General features: G+C 50.9%; 1 protein-coding gene across 3 annotated transcripts in view; it reads left to right on the top strand.

Moving 5' to 3' along the window:
- Positions 1-1,938: 1,938 nt before the first annotated feature.
- LOC138374003 (liver carboxylesterase 1-like) overlaps positions 1,939-16,872 on the top strand; it is a 31,885-nt gene continuing 16,951 nt past the window's right edge. Inside the window, exons 1-6 of one of the 3 annotated variants that reach the window (XM_069456739.1) lie at positions 1,939-2,029; positions 5,475-5,679; positions 8,216-8,360; positions 11,369-11,502; positions 13,825-13,978; positions 15,767-15,874. In XM_069456739.1, coding sequence (XP_069312840.1) covers positions 1,978-2,029; positions 5,475-5,679; positions 8,216-8,360; positions 11,369-11,502; positions 13,825-13,978; positions 15,767-15,874 — 798 coding nt within the window. In that variant the 5' untranslated portion in view covers positions 1,939-1,977. Of the gene's footprint in view, positions 2,030-5,471; positions 5,680-8,215; positions 8,361-11,368; positions 11,503-13,824; positions 13,979-15,766; positions 15,875-16,872 lie in introns of all 3 variants that reach the window. The other 2 variants (XM_069456740.1, XM_069456738.1) reach the window with 2 other exon arrangements.

Raw genomic sequence — 16,872 nt, 5'->3', positions numbered from 1 at the left:
GGCAGGGAATACAGATGTTTAAATAGGAATCAAAGGTCGCCATAGCCTCCGGCACAAGGAACAGCTTACTTTACACCAGATTTTTTAATTCTGCTTGTGGCCAGGGGGGTCCTTCCCCGCAGACTTCACTTTAGCTCCTCCAGTTTCTTCTGCTCCTCTTTTTGTTTCTGCTTGAACACCTGTCTTCCTCGTTGTCTTCCTGGCCTGCTTCTTGGGCTGCTGGAGGGGCTGCCTCTTGTCACCTTCATGGCCAGATATAGCGCTGCCTCCCCTTCCCCAGACCCTGCCGAAAATTCTGCTTTTTAAAGTGTACAGTTCAGTGGCTTTTAGTATATTCACAAGGTTGTGCAACTATCACCACGATCTAATCCCAGAACATTTTTACGACCCCAAAAAGAAACCTGGTGCCAGTTAGCAGCCACTCGGCATCCCCCTCATTTCCCTCTTCCCCAGCCCCTGGCAGCCACTAATCTACTCTCTGTCTGCACGGACTTGTCTGTTCTGGAAATTTCTTGTAAAAAACAATCACACAATATGTATCTTTTGTGCCTGGCTTCTTTCACTTAGCATAATGTTTGTAAGTTTTATGCGCACTGTAGCATGTTCTTTTTATGGATGAATAACATTGCACTCTGCGAATAGACCTCATTTTATTTATGCATTCATCAGTTGATGGGCATTTGGGTTATTTCCTCTTTTGGCTATTAGGAATAATAGTACTATCTGAGTATAAGTTTTTGTATGAACACATTTTCAGTTTTCTTGAGAATATACCGAGGAGTGGAATTGCTGGGTCATACGGTAACTCTGTGCTTAACTTTTCCAGGAACTGCCAAACCGTTTCCCAAAGCAGGCACAACAGTTTTATCACCTATTTTTGCCCCTTTCGCAGTAGATCATGACTGTCTTTCCTTGTCAGTGTATAGACATGTGCATCACTGGTTTGAGTGAGTACACGGTATTTCCTTGGCCAGGTACCAGAGTGTATGTAACAAATTCGCTATTGATGGGCATTTGATGATCCTTTGGAAGACGCTTTGAGCATCTCCCTTTTGTCCCGAGCAGTTTGTAAATGGGACTTTACAGAGCACTTTGTATCCCCCTAATTTGGTGTTTTCACATGCATTGCAAGCCCCCCACACGTCTGTCTTATCTACTAATGGTGAGCTCCTTGACCAGATGAAGCCTGTCTTGAGTTTACCTGTGTATCCATAACACCCAGCCAAGTATGAGGCATTGTGGTAAATCAAAGAATGCGTGGATACATGGATGGATGGTTATAGCCAGGGACTGTGGAGAGATGGAATTCATTTTTACCTTCTGTCCAAAATCCCTAATTTGAGAGGTAGTGAGTTCCCTGACCCTGGAGGTGTGTGACGGGAGGCCAGGCCAGTTGGCAGTAACGATTGTAAAGCAAATTTAGGCATCAGAAATGGGACTGGATGGAATTTAAAATCACTTCAGAACTTGTGAGCTGTAGAACTCCATGAAATGCAAGCCCAGAGAAGCTAAAAGATGTGTCTTAAGCTGCCCAGCTGAGCAGCTGTGGGGCTTTGAGTTGCTGTGAATATTTCTGAGCCTGTCCTGGGGACCCCACACCAAAGCTCCCCCTTGCCTACTTGTGCCTGACTTTGGGAAGCTCCCAGCCCACTAAGGTTAGAGACCCACAAAGGAGAAACCCTTATGTAACAAGTTGCTTGGCAAGTTTGTGGCTAACTGTAATTGGAGAGTTCAGTCTGGAGTGTTAACATAAAAAGAGGCTGAACTCTGGGGGGCGTGGCTTGGAGGTTCCAACAGAAGTCCAGGGAGATCTTTGGTAGTGGAGAGAGCTTTTCTCTTATTCCTGCTTAGATCCTTGGGCTGGCGTGGAGGGAACTCCAGGGCCAGGCGAGGCTGTGGGACGGGAAGGCACATCCCCTCAGTGCAGCACCTAGACCTGGACAGCTCACAGATCCTGGGAGCTGCTGCAGTTCCACGATGTGGCTCTATGCTCTGTTCCTGGCAACTGTTGCCACTTCTAAGGCCTGGGGTGAGTTCCTCTGTAATGCAAACATGGGGGGCGCATTTGGAAATCCTTGTCCTGGGGCGAGGTGGGCGGAGGTGCCTACAAGGGAAAGGCACTACAGGTCTGGGTCTGGGGAGGTGGGCTAATGAGGAATCTGGAGCTCAGCTTAATTCCCCTTGATGATTATTCCACATATGGCTGCATCGTGGAGAGTAGCATAGCAGAATATTAAAAGCAAGGACTCTGGAGCCAGAGCGCCTGGGTTTGAATCCTGGCTCAGCACGTCCTAGCTGTGTGTGTCTGGGCAAGGTACTTAGCTTTTCTGTGCTTCGGTTACCCCATCTTTGAAATAGGGGTGCTGACGCTCCTACCACATTGGGCTACTGTGGGGATGACATGGCTTGTTTCTAAAGCACTTAGGACAGTGCCTCTATAGAGGAAGTGCCGGAAAGGAATGGATACATGAAGTAGTTGTCTATGAATGTGGTGAATTAAAGAAAATTTGAGGTATGGTCAGGGCAATGTATCAGAAGCCAGTTGCCATTGAAAAGATAGTGTGTCACAGTTCTCAGGAGCAGGGGCACACACTGGGGTGGGAGTGGGGTACAAGGGAAGCACCAGAACAGTCAAGAGGAGCAGGGGATGGGCAAAGCCTTTTATTGTCGTTTTCCCTGGAAGAGAGAGCAGGCTTAGCACTGGCTACTGAGTAATTTCCAGGGGCTTTGGGGCACAGGGGCTGTCCCTAGTTATCTGGCACCTGCCTCTGGGGTGACTAGGGCAGGTGGATGGTGGCCCAGGATGTGGGAACCTATCAAGGAGGTGGTTGGTGTGTGGGCTCTGGGATGGTTGGACCCCGGGAGAGGCAGTTCCTCCAGAACCAGCAAGGCCTCAGGTGGCGAAGCATGAAAGTACAGACAGTAACAGACGTGGGAAATACAGGGGGCAGCGAGGGACCTCGAGCTACGTCTGTGCCATTTTATAGATGGAGAAGCTGAGACTCCAAAAGCAGAATGCACTTGCCCAGGGTCACCTGGATAACCACGCCCTAGTCTATCTCTGCCTCCTGCATCCAGAGCCAGGGGTCCCCCCATCAGCCCTGACAGCCCAGGCCCTGTCTGGGTTCTGTCTTCTTTGTGGCAGGGAGACATTATGAGAGAGAGGCCTGGAACTGCGTGTAGGGGCAGATTAAGAAAGAAACAAATCTGGACTGGAATATTCGTTTACCGCTGGTTACCCCAGGCAACGCCATTCATTTCCATCTTTAGGAATTTCTTACAGGCTGCTTCCACCTCCTTAGTTTCCTCATCTGTAAAATGGGCATGTTGATGCCTACCTCGCAAGGCTTTTCTAGGATTAATTTAAATGAACTGGAGTGTGTGTCTCATATGTAGCAAGTGCCCACTGTGTACATGCCACATAGAACATAGTGGTAACTGCTGCTGTTCCCGTTCTTGCTTACGCCTCCCGCCCATCTTTCTGCTTTCGGCATTCTGGCTTCTGTCCACTTCATCCATGCTGAAGGTTGTCACTTAGCTCGCAAACCCAGGCGCAGTGCTCTCCTCTCTGCTTTTACTTTCCTCCTCTCTCCTGGGCTTCCGTGATGCCCTGTCGTTCTCCTGGCCTCACTCTGATGCATGTTCTCAGTGTCAGCTGTAGCTGTCCCTGAGTTTTCTCTTTTGTTCTTTCTCTTCTCTCTCACACTGGCCTCTTCGATGAAGTCACCACATCCATGGTGCGCACCTCACCCTCTGGTGGATGGTCCTACCCTGCCCCTCACCCAGCCTCCTTCCAGTCTAGAAGAGCCCACGTCCTGTGGCATCTCTGCCAGGATGTCCCCCTGACACCTACACTGACCCCGTTTGAATGGGGACCCAGCCTCACAAGCCAGCTCTTTCATCTCCTTCCCTTCCACGTCCCCCATATCTGGTCAGGGACCAAGTCCTTCAAAATCCCATATAGACATTGCTGTATTTCTTCATATAATTTGTCTCTTAATTATGAAATGGCATTTATGTTCAGTGCAGAAAACTTGGAAATCACAAAGAAAACAAGTCACCTGCAATGCCACCCCCATTGCCACGTCAATGAACAGCCTTCCAGGGAAGTTCATCTCAGCGTTATTTGTAATAATTAGCAACAATGACAAAAGTAGAAGACAACCTAAATGTCCACAGTATTACAATCAGCTGTCAATAACATGAGACGTAGATACTGTTTTGTAACCATGTTTTGCATAAGGAGTTTCTAAAGTCATTGGATATTCTCCTATGAGACCAAATCTGGATTATTCTTTTCTGTTCTGGCCACACATTGAAAGACAAGTTGAATGTTTGTCTGTATCCCAAGTAACTCAATGGGGAGGACAAGAGGCTAGAAATAATTTCCTGGGAAGGATGCTCAGAGAAATCGAGGTCACTGAGGCCAGACAGGACTGGGAGGGGGTGGCATGAGCAAGCGTCTGAAAGGCCACCTGCCCCGGAAAATCACATTAGGTCAGCTTGGTCCCATGGCAGGTGGAACCAGGACTGACGCGGAAGCTGCAGGGACGTGGACGTCAGCTCAGGGGGGAAGAACTGTCTGCTCTGCAGAGTGGAGCAGCCGGACTCTGCCCCCCAGTCTCTCTCCTCTGGACGTCCTGCTTTGAGCCACGGCAGAGTCCTCCTCAAGCTTATGTCCCTTCCTCCAGAACACCTCCTGCTGCTCATTTGCCTATGAAATAAAGCCCCAGCCCTCAGCCTGGCATTCTAGGCCCTCCCTGACCCGCACTCTCTCATCCCAGGGTTATTTTCCACTCCCCGTAGCCTCCACCTGGTGCCCACGGGCCACTGGCCGTGCCCAGCAGGCTGTGCATTTTGCTGTCTCGGAGCCTCAGCACAGTCTCTCCTCTCCGGTTCCCACCACTCCCTGCTTTCATCTCTCCTCATTCAGTCCTCCTGCTGCTGCAGGTCCCAGCCCCTCCACGTGCCACCAGTCGGATGGCCTCACCCCTCTTGTACCTCCTGAAGCACCTCACAGGTACCCACCCAGGACACCACCACTGTCTTCCCGGATTTAGGCTCGAGTGTGTATGTGGCTCATTCTCCCTGCAAGGCTCGGTGCTCCTGGGAACAGGGGCCACCTCCTGTTCACCCTGTCCCCCTGCACGCGGCTCAGTGCAGGATGTAATAGATGAATGTTCCAGGGGCTTTTCAGAGGGAGACCAAGTGACTATTTTCCCAGCACCTCTCCTTCCATTTATTTTTCACTCTGTGCTTTTCCACCAACTGTTCCAATTTGCTCCTTAAAAGCCCTCTGTGAGCTGGGAAGGACAGTGACCCCTCACCCCTTTTGCACATAGGGAGAAACTGAGGCCCAGAGGGCTTAGGTGACTTCCTCAAGGTCACACGCCTAGAAAGTGGCAAAACCCACTGGAATCCAGATCAAGCCTTTCTCCTCCGATGTGTCCTCATTTCCTCTCGATGTCCAGCAGGTCACCCGTCCTCGCCGCCTGTGGTGGCCACCGTGCATGGCAAAGTCCTGGGGAAGTACGTCCGCCTGGAAGGATTCGCACAGCCTGTGGCCGTGTTCCTGGGAGTCCCCTTTGCCAAGCCGCCTCTCGGATCCCTGCGGTTTGCTCCGCCACAGCCTGCAGAGCCATGGCGCTCTGTGAAGAACACCAGCTCCTACCCGCCCATGTAAGCCGGTGGGGCTGGCTTGGGCTCCTTTCATGGGGATGTTTGCCTCAGAGTGATGCAGGATGGAGTCCCGGCGACTCCCTGATTGGCTTGTACTTTGTTCTGGAATCCTTAAGAACTCTGTAGAACCTTAAGAACATTCCAGAACTCTCTCAGCTTTCTAAAGTCCTTTATTCAACACATACTTACTGTGTACCTACCTTGTGCCATGCATGTATGTTCCAGGTCTTGGGATCCATTAATGAACAAAACAAAGATCCCTAGCTTCATGGAGCTTGCACTATAGCAGAAGGAGACAGACTATGAATAATATGCAAATTATTAAATGAATAATGTGCTATGTTAGAAGGTGATAAGTGCTCTGAAAAAAAAAGCAGTTGAGCAGATGATGAAAAGTAATAATCCTATTAATTCTTCTGACTTGCTCTTTGACACAGCTGGGAGGTGGGGTGCGTGAGAAGGTGTGTGGGTGGGGAGTGTACTGGCATGTTGACTTGGCGACCTCTCAACTCCCAAGTGTGTCTGGCCGCCTATTCACGAGCAGAGCAATGGTTGGTGTGCCCTGCCTGCCTGGCCAAGCTGGGCAAAACAGTTCCAGCCGGCCTCACAGCAACCCTGCCCAGGGAACCTCAGACACCTGCATGCGTCAACCCAGGCATTATTTTTGTCCTCAGCAAGGCATTTCTGACAATTTCTGGGATCCCGCTTCTGCCTACGTTCTTTCCTTTCCTTTCTCTTAAAAACAATACTCCTGTTTTTAATTTCTGATTGTAAATTTGACATACTTTTTATAGAAAATTTAGGAAATGTAGAAAAGGAAAAGTAAGAAATTAAAATCATGGTCAATTCCACCACTCACAGAGAATTGCTGTTAACATTTTGGATAGTGTTTTCCTTGTCTTTTACCTGTTGCATACTTTCTCCCTTGAAAATGGCATCATCTATCCAGATAGCTGGGGTGCCTGCTTTGCTCATTTATAAGTACATCATGAATATCATTCTATGGGATTAAATCACATTGTATGACATTTAATAGCTGCATTACGTTGAATATTGAACCATAATTAATTTATCTAATCTCTTATTTCATGTCATTAATTTGCTTTTTGATATTTTTGATAAGTAGTACTGTGATGAACATCCTATATCTAAACTTTTATGCACATTCATCAATATTGTCGAAGAAATTTCAAAAAATGACATTTCTGAGTCAAAAGTGTGCACCTTTTGTTAAATTTTCCTCCAGAAATGTTCCAACTATACTCTTTCCTTCGATTTATGAAAATCGCCATTCAGCAGGTTTGAGCCAATGTTTAGGTTAGTTTTTTGGCTATTTGATATTGTGCTCTTTATTTTGCATTTATCTGAATACTAGTGAAGTTGAATTTTTTTCTCTTTTTTGACACTTGAATTTCTTTTTATGAGCATCCTGCCCTTTGCTCTTGGTCGTCTGGGGAAAAATTGTCCTAGATGGAAATCAGGAAGTCATCTTCGCTGACTCGGTATTTGCCATTTGACAGCTGCATCATTCGTGGCATCTGAGTGCCTCGGTCCTCATATATACAGTGGGGGCTGCCATGGCTGCCTCTGGGTACAATGAGATCCGGCAAAGTTGCTTATAATTTATGTGGAAATATGAGTGCTACACAGCATGGGTCTTTTGGTTAGGTGACCTCGGGCAGGTTCTCTAACTTCTCTGTGCCTCAATTTTCTCATCTATAAAATGGGGATAATAATAGAACCTATAATAGAATCATAGGGCCAATCTGAGACTTAAATGAGTTAGTACATAAAGAGTACTTTAAAACAGTGTCTAGCACATGTGGAAGACTCAATGAATATTACTAATTTTCATCTGTTGGATCTTTGAGATCTTTCATCAGGGCAACAAACAGCTGTTGCCAGGGATGAGTTGATGGTAGAAACTTGGCATGTCAGAGCTGGAAGATCCTTCTAGAAATCAGTCCTCTCACTTACACCTGGCAGATTGGGACCCACAGCAGGAAAGGAATTCACCCAAGGTTACTCAGCAAATGAGTGGCTGAGGCAGGACTAGAATGCAGATGTCCCACAAAATTTCACCCCTGACCTGTTGCAGGCTCTAAATATCTGTCATTTAACTGACTTCTCATGGTGTATGGAAGTCTTCCATGGACTGGAACATGTTTACCTGGTGGAGGAACAGGGTCACCCCAGAGCCCACCATCTGGAGCCCACAGATAGCAGGAAATGTCGCCTCCCAGGGCAGGTCAGCATCTCTGCAGCCTCCTCTCCTTCAGCCAGGGCATCCCAAAGGCTCTGGGAAGGGGAGAGGTGCCAAGGCCATCTCACTCTGCTTGGGCTTCAGAGGCCTTAGCTAGTCCCAGGGCTCCACCTGGACCCCCAGATGCCTCCTCCCACTTCCAGCGTCTCGAGTCTCGCAATGGCAAGTCGAATTACAGGCTGAACCTCCCAGATCAAGGCCTGGCCCAGCCCCAGGAGACACCTTGCTTAGGTCTGGTTGAACCTCAGGGGTTCCTCTTTCTCCCCTCCCCAGGTGCCCCCAAGACCCAGTGGCAGGTCAGCTGCTCTCCAACCTCCTTTCCAACAGAAAGGAGAACATTACTCTCAAGTTTTCCGAAGACTGTCTATACCTGAATATTTACACTCCTGCTGACTTGACCAAGAAAAGCAGGCTGCCGGTAAGCCGTGGGAACCCCTGGCCCAGACATGCCGGTTCCACAACCACGGGGTCGTCTGGTGCAGATGGGAAGCGGGTGAAGCACAGGCCAGGACTGCTCAGGGGCCGCAGGTTTGCACCAGAAACACAAGTTTCCAATGTCAGTTTCCCCTAGTGACATGGAACCACTAGGGCATTTTGCTGTACATCTGTAAGGCACATCTTAATTGTTCTAAGTTCTCTCATGCTCACTGAATGACTAGAGTGATTACTCTTAGTTGCTGGTATAAGAATCTGTTACCCAGAACAGTTGAGACATAATTTTCAATAATGTTAGAGCCGGAAGGAATCAGAGAAAAGTCAACAACCCAGCTCTTCCTTTACAGATAGAGAAACTGAGGCCCAGAAGTGGGAAAGGGAGGTTGCATAGTAGGGTAGAGTTGGCTCAGGTCTTTTGATCCTCAAACCAGTGTTCTTTGACATGGAGCAGGACATCAAGCATGTGGGTTGTGGGGAGCACACTGTGATCCATCTGTGACAATTTTCACTGTCCTATGACACATGTGTCGGGGCCGAGCCTGAGACAATCTCAGGGGCAGTTTCATCGCCTTTGGCAATTTTCTGGGAGTATATTGTAGCTAATTTCCCTCCCTAATAGTTTTTGGCACAAGCTGGTGACCCAGTGAGTCAGTATTTCCCAAATAGATGAAGGGCCAGAGATGGCGCAGGCTGCCAGCTGTAGGGTGGAGGGTGGAGGAGGGGAGAATCTGCTGGAAAAGGAGGTGATGCCTGGGGTGGCCAGGGGAGGGTGTCAGCACCCAGCCAGAGTCCCGGGAGCACCCTGGCACGGTGCCGGGAGTGGGGAGCAGGTGCATGAACTTGGGACATGTTGGCCCTACATGGGCTTTGTAAGGCACAAGAAGTGGGGACAAAGGTTCACTCACTTACTCCCTCATTCATTCATTCTTCTACTTTGTACTCCGTGTACACTATGTGTTGCCACCCAGCCAGGTTCATTTCCCTGCTGCTCAGAGAAGAGCCCATGTATTGAGACAGTCAGAGGTGCAATGGAGGCAGTTTTATTTCACACAGTGCTAAACAGGGAGATGAGAGAAATTTCTCAAATCCGCCTCCTGGAGAATTTGGGAGACGAATTTTTAAGAGTAGTTTGGCAGGCAAGGGATTAGGGAATTAGGTTAATTGGGGCAAAATTATAGGTGTGTAGGAATCATCTCCTTGTGTTGTTTCGGTCCCTGGGGTCACAATTCCAGTTGAGTCGGTTTCTTGGTTTGGGCTACTGGTCTGGGTGGCTCAGTTAATCCCCTGAAATGCTGGGCCTGGAAGATCTCTTAAAAACTACCTTTAGGTTTCAAAAAGGTGATGTTATCTATGGAGAAACTTAAAAATCTCTATGGACACCAGCTGGGTGGCTCCGGAGTGGCAATTATAGAGAAGCAAACAGAGGGACAGTGGCTAATTATTACCATTATTGTTAGGCCCTTACCACAGATTTCGTCCTGCACCCCATTATTGACTTGTGTGAAGGGTGAGTTGACATGCAAGGTTAGACTTGGGGGTCGGGGAAAGGGGGAACCTGAAACCGCTTCCACGCAGCCCCTGCCTGCAGGGATCCTGCCCTCCGGGCTGCACAGACGCACGCTGACTTCAGCATGTTACCGCAGACCAGCCCGTGGGCTCAGCCGTCACTCAGAGATGACGGTCACCTCAGCCCGTCCCCAGGAGGGAGGCGGGGATCAGACAAACAGGGGCTGTGGGAGCCTGCAGACAGAAGAACCTCTAGTACGGACACAGGATCCAGAACTGCAGGGTCTGGGCTTCAACCCTGGTTCTGCCTTTGAATAGCTGAGACACTTGGGCAATTTCTTAACTTCTCTGTATCTTTGAAAGGGGAGTCGTCAGGTGTGCGTGTTCAGTGCCGACTGCCCGGCTTATCTCGGCCCCTGGCTGAGTATGAAGAGAAGCACTTGTGAAACCTCGGGTAGAGGGGGAGGGAGGATCGTAGCCCACCCTAACAGCAGACTTGCTGCGCTGTGGCCACTGGCTGCCGCGTGCTGGGCAGCTCAGCACCTGGACTCTGGAACCAACTGCCTGGGCAAGTCCTGCTTCTGCCACTGGGCTGTGTGCCCTTGGGCAGGTTAAGTGCCTCAGTTTTCCTGTCTGTCAAATGGGACAGTATTAGTACCTGCCTCATGGACAGTTTATTTTAAAGTGCTTAGACAGTACTTAGTGCATAGTTTATAAGTTCTTTTATTTTATTAACAGTGTCATTGTTGATACTGCATAATTCTTTTAGCCCCTCCCACTGCTTCCCTGTTATGTGAGCTCTTTAAATGTGAGAACCATGAATTGTGAATTGTTGTGTCCACTCTCATCCTCAGTTCCTATCACAGTCTCCAGCACACAGTAGCTTCCCAGATAATGTTAGTCAAGTGATTGAAGACTTCCTGGACAGGCTGGATTCCAGGCTGGGCTTTGCAGGGTGGCTAGGATTTGGGAGGCAGAAAGGAGGCCTATTAGGAAGAGAGACCATCGGGACATGTGTGCTTCTTGAGACAACCGCTCATGCTCACAGAAGTTCAGCTCACCACAAAAGAGTTAACTGAGACGAAGCTGCACTGCAAGGGCTTCTCCATGTGTACTTAGAGGAGCATGAAAGGTCCAGGCATGAGGGTGACAGAGTGTCAGGGAGACCAGGGCATCCTTAGCCTTTGCTATTATTCCCATGGTGATGTGCTCAGAGTCAATAGCCTGAGGGGTTGGGAGGCGGCACTGGGGCTGGGGAGAAAGGCAGGGGCAGCCAGGGTGTGAGGAGTGAGGTGGTAGCCTGGGCTCTACCTGGGAGGGTCTGGGAGGACAGAGGTTGTGTTTTGCAACCTTGCTGGGCACTGGTGGACTTTGGGTAATGGCCTGCTTGAGTCATGGCCAAGTGGTAGGTGACAAACCAGATAATCTCTTAGTGCTTCCCAGATCTGCTTCCTATAACCAGTGTGGGTGCTTCTCCCTGTCCAGGTGATGGTGTGGATCTTCGGAGGTGGCCTGGTGGTGGGCGGGGCCTCAACCTATGATGGCCTGGCCCTCTCTGCCCAGGAAAACGTGGTGGTGGTGATGATTCAGTACCGTGTGGGCATCTGGGGATTCTTCAGGTAAGATATTGGACTGTTCTCACTTCAGTGCTGTCCCCACAGCTAGGAGATACTAGGACCCTGCTTTGGTCTTGTCAGCCCTCAGAGGACCTTTGCTAAGCTCCTTAATAAGGCATTCAAATTCCTTCCTAATCGGGCCCCACCTAACTCTTGTTCCTCACCCCCACAAATCTACTTGCTTCTGAGCTTTTGCGTATGCTGTGACCTCTGCCTGGAATGACAAACTCCTATTCACCCTGCAAGGCCCAGCCCACATGTTGCCTCCTCTGAAGTACTCATCTCCTTTTCACCTGTGCTGCCCTAGCGTACTACACATTCTGCCATCAAGCCTTTCTTAGCAGCAAACGGTTCACACATTTTCCTTCTCCTGCAAAAGGAAGGGAGGGGCAGAGTCAAAGAGGCCGCGCAGCAAATGCTTGTGGGAGAAGGAATGGGTGGCTGGAGATGGGAGGTTGTTGGAGCATCCGAGCCCAGTGGGCCACCCTCCCTGGAGGAGTGTCGGGGTACACTCACCCCATATCTTGCTAGAAATCTGGCGCATGCAGCAGTCAAGACTAGAGGCTTCTCTGTGGGGACAGGAGGCAGGCTTCCTTCTGGGCACAGTGACCGTGAGCCTTTTCTGAGTGCACCTGACCCAGAACATCTGACCCTGAGGTGTGACGGGCGGGTGGGGGAGGGGATCCGCTCACTGCTGGGAGGACCCAGGGAGCAGGAGGACGGGCTGTGCTGGGCCTGCCAGTGGGCATCCCGGCCAGTCACCGAGGTTTCACCTTCCTTGAGACTCCGCATCCCTTTCACCTACGGCCCCGTCTCTGCTGCCCGTTACAGGAAAACTGCTACGTGTCCTGTCTGCATTCGCCTCCTCCCTGTCTGTCCTCTACTCTCGCCAGCCGGGTTTTCCCCTGACCACGCCGCCAGGCTGTTCCCGTCGAGGTCACCCATGACCTCCATGTGCTCTGGGCCTAACCTTCCTTTGAGCTTTCAGCAGCAGCCACAGACGGTCCCTCATGCCTCCATGACATGCTGCCTTCCCTTGGCGTCCAGCCACCCCCGCCCAGTGGGCAGCTCCTTCTCAGCCCCCTTGTGGGTCCCTCCTTTGTCCCTGTCCTTGGGACTCTGCGTGTCTCCCTGTCCCTCTGCACTAGTTCCCACTGATCCCCAGGGCACTGTCAGAGCCCTGTGGTTCGGCCACTTCTCCTTTAATCCCAGTCGCCCCTCACTAGCTACCTCCTCTGTCCCCACAGGCTGTCTTAGGCCCCTCACTCTTCAGAGGGACTCACTGAGCCAGGACTCCCACGCCCTCCCCAGGCAGAGGCGCCCCTGCTTCTCCCAGCATCCCCTGCTCAGCTGCCGGAGGCTCCGTCCTCCCAGTTGCCCGCCCGGGATAAAGGCCACGAGAGCAGCCTGGACTCTTCTCTCTTCCCCACACCCCGCACACAGGTGGCAGCTGATCCTCCTGGCTCCACCCATGAGATGTACTCAGAGTCCCCCCATTGCCCACCTTCCCTTGCTTCACCCTAATCAGCCTGTCTGCCTCTGGCCTGGATTATTATCACAGCCACTCACTTGGTCACTCTGTGACTTTTGTGCTGCAGCTGATGCACACAACACCCAGAGAGATCATAAAGGCATAGATTGAGTCATGTCATTCCTCTGCACAAACCTGCAGTGGCTTCCCCCGTTACCTGGGATGACATGCAACGTGCTTCCCCAGGCCCACAGGGCCCTCTCCAGCTGCACCTGCTACATGCACACAGTGCTCACTGGGCCCCAGGGCCTTTGCACTTGCTGTTTCTTCTGCCTGGAATTGTTGTCTTTGGATATTTGCAAGGCTCACATGCTTCTTTCATTCAGGCTTCTACTCAAATGCCACAGCGTCCCAGAGGCCTTCCCTGGTCATGTGATCTGAAGTAGCACCCACTGCCCACCCCTGCCTTTTCCCTCACCCCATTTTATTTTCCCTCAAAGCACTTTCACTACCTGACATTTTATTCTGTATTTGTTTGTTTGTTTGTTTGTGGTCTGTACTGTGAGCTCACTGTCAGAAATTTTCCCTGTTTTGTTCTTAGATGTGCTATAGCTCCTACGACAGCACTGGGCACATAGTAGATGCTCAGTAAATCATGTCCAGATGAGTGAATGTAGAGCCCTACAACAGCACAATGCAAGGGAATGGAAGGCAGGGGAAGGCCCCTGTGTCAGGGGTGTGGGAGCCCAGCCTATTCTGGAAGGCTCACCGGGAGCCCCAAGCCCTGCCTCTAGTCCTGACAGCCCTGCCATGGCGTCTGTGCTGCCCACCCCAACCTGTTCTCTTACTCACAGCACAGGGGACGAACACAGCCGGGGGAACTGGGGTCACTTGGACCAGGTGGCCGCGCTGCGCTGGGTCCAGGACAACATTGCCAGCTTTGGAGGGAACCCAGGCTCTGTGACCATCTTTGGCGAGTCAGCGGGAGGTGAAAGTGTCTCTGTTCTTGTAAGTGTTCCTGGCACCAGGCCCCACCCCCAGGCTGATGTGGCTGCTGAAGAGACCACTTAGAGACCAGCCTGCCCAGCCACAGGCACCTTTGCTTACAAGGCCTGGATTTGCAACAGACCCCACTCATTGCCCAGCATCACATTGTGGAGAGCTAACGTGCAAACTCTCCTTGGCTCCCAGGAAGCTCAAGGCTCAGCTTAATGTCCTGGGGCCATAATAATGTCCAGCGCATTCTGCACTGCTGGCAGTCCTCCTCTGCCAACTTGGTTGAGCTTTCTCTCTCTTTCCTTCTCATTTTAACAATAGGACTCAGCTCACTTCTTTTGGGAGGCGGGGGTGGGTATAAATTACAAACATATGAAGGCAAGGACAAGAGCTGGACAGAAGTCATTGTTTGTTTCAAAGGCAGATCTATGTGTTGAGGGGACGTGAGCACTGAGAGCAGGCAGGAGCCTCTGCTGAGGTGGTCTGATGGCCCCCCATGGCCAACAGGGAGGCAGCTATGTCTGGGTCTGAGGGACCAGGTGGGCTGGGGGAGGTGGGAGAGGAAAGACAGATGGAACACAGGATAGGGAGGGAGGGGACAAGGGGATGTTGGACACAGACACAGTCTGGGGGCGCGAGATGTCCTGCCAGTGTGGGGAATGGGGCTGGGGCGGCACTGAGGGCAGCTGGGATGGGGAAGCAGGTTGGAAGGTGCTGGGAGCTGTGAGGAGCGCTCCAGGTGCCTCGGAGCTGAGCAGAGGGTCAGCCCATTGCTGTGTTTGTCAATCATATATTAGTGTCCTAGTTGAATACTTAGGGGAAATGCTTTTATGTTTTTTGATGTAGAGAGAAAGGAAAAATGCAGATCGTCCCAAAGAAGAAAAAAGCCATTCACAATCCTACTCCCCAGGGTTGTCACTGTTGCTATATTGACATGTAGTTTTGTGGTCTCTTGTCAAGCCTCTATCCATCTATCATATATCTCTTTTTCTATAAAAAGGTTCTCCTTAATATTATTGTATAACAAAAATGTTTCCCTAAACATTAAACCCTCCTCCATAATATGACCTTTTATAATTGCATAGTATTCCATGGTAAGAATGAAGCGTCCGGCCAGGTACAGTGGCTGTCATCCCATCACCCTGGGAGGCAGAGGTGGGAGGATCACTTGAGGCCCAGAGTTCAAGATGAGCCTAACAAGACCCCATCTCTACAAAAACCAAAATAATTAGCCAGGCTTGGTGACATGCACCTGTAGTCCCAGCTACTTGGGAGGCTGAGGTGGGAGGACAATGAGCCCAGGCGTTGGAGGCTGTGGTGAGCTGTAATGGCCACTGTACTCCAGCCAGGGTGACAGAGCTTTCAGCAAAAATAAATAAATCACTTGTTTACCCAGTCTCATAGTATGGGATCCTCGGGTTATTTCCAAATCTGTAACCATCATGGGCACTCTCAGAAGTCTGTGTGTGCCTCCCTGGTCATTTTTCTTCTGAGTAGTGGAAATGCTGAAACAGAACGTGTGGCTGGGAATTGCCAAGCTGTCTTTCTGTGCTTTTGACTGCTGTGATCTGTGCGTGCCACACTCTTCCTGTTCCGTCCGCGGCTCTGTGCTCCGGCTCCATCCCACTGAGGTTCTCTGGGGCAGGCAGGGCCCAGGGTGAGGCTGGGAAACAGGCCAGGCCAGGTGAGGAGCCCTGGTGCCCTCTGAGCCCCAGGGTCTCCTGGGGACCGGGCCAGGGCAGAGCTGTGGGTGGACCCTCCCCTGAGCATGAACTCTCCTCCTGTCCTCTCCCCTCCCAGGTTTTATCTCCCCTGGCCAAGAACCTCTTCCACCGGGCCATTTCTGAGAGTGGTGTGGCCCTCACTGCTACTCTGGTCCAGAACGGTGATGTCAAGCCCCTGGCGGAGGTAGGTCTCTCACAGGACGCTCCCACACCCTTGGCTCTGCATTCTTGCTGAGGGATCCAGAGGATATTCTCAAAGAGTCACTGAAGTGACAGTGGCTGAGTGGGAAGGACAAGGAGACCCCTTGCTCAAGCTCCCAACTTTACAGCCAAGCAAACTGGGCCAAGCGTGGAAGCCAAGTGTCAAGATCCACAGGGGATCAGGCAGAGCTGGAACTCAAGCTTGTGACTCTCGACTGTGAGTGTGTGTCTGATCACGGGCCTCAGAGTGTTCCTTAGAGGTTATCAGGAAAATGATCAATGAGTCAGTGTCAGAAAGCTGAGCAATAATTTACTTGCTGATCAATGAGTATTCCAGGGAAACAAGAGCAGCATGTGTGAATGTCCTGTGGCTGGAGAAGCATCTTGAGAGTGAGAGAAGGCTGATGTGGCCAGAGCAGAGAGCAGGGGGAGCTTGGGGTGTGCTGAGGGTGGGGACTTTGGCAGGGGCCTTGCTGCACAGGACCCTGGGGAGGATTTTGTGTTTATCTGGAGAGTGGTAGGAAGAGAGGAAGAGGTGACCACAGGGTGGCGCTGCTGAGGGGGGCCCACTGGAGCCAGAGAGGTGCAGGGTTTGGGTGGGGCTGTGGGGGCTGGTTTGGGGCAGCTCAGACTTCAGGGGCTGATTAGCAGGAGGGGAGAAAATGGAGACACCACGGATTTTTTCAGAATTTTTGAAAAATTTTCAGAATTCATTGGTTATAAGCAACAGATGGCCACTGGGGCAGGCTTGGGTCAAGAAGGGGAATTTATTTTTCAAGGAAGCGGAGGTGGTGGGGATGAGGCTGGGCTTTGTGAACAAACAGCCAGAAATTGCAAAGTGAAGGAAATCCAGGTCTTTCTGACTGTTGCTCTTCTCTCCTCCTCCCTCCCTCTTCCCCACTTCTCCCTCCTGTTGGTTTATTCGCCAAGTAAGTTCTGAGCAGGGATTCTGCAGCAGACACTGTCCAGGCTCTGGGACCC

The sequence above is a fragment of the Eulemur rufifrons genome, chromosome 23 (assembly GCF_041146395.1).
Source record: "Eulemur rufifrons isolate Redbay chromosome 23, OSU_ERuf_1, whole genome shotgun sequence".
Classification (NCBI taxonomy): Eukaryota; Metazoa; Chordata; class Mammalia; order Primates; family Lemuridae; genus Eulemur; species Eulemur rufifrons.
This window is presented reverse-complemented; position numbering and strand designations above follow the sequence as displayed.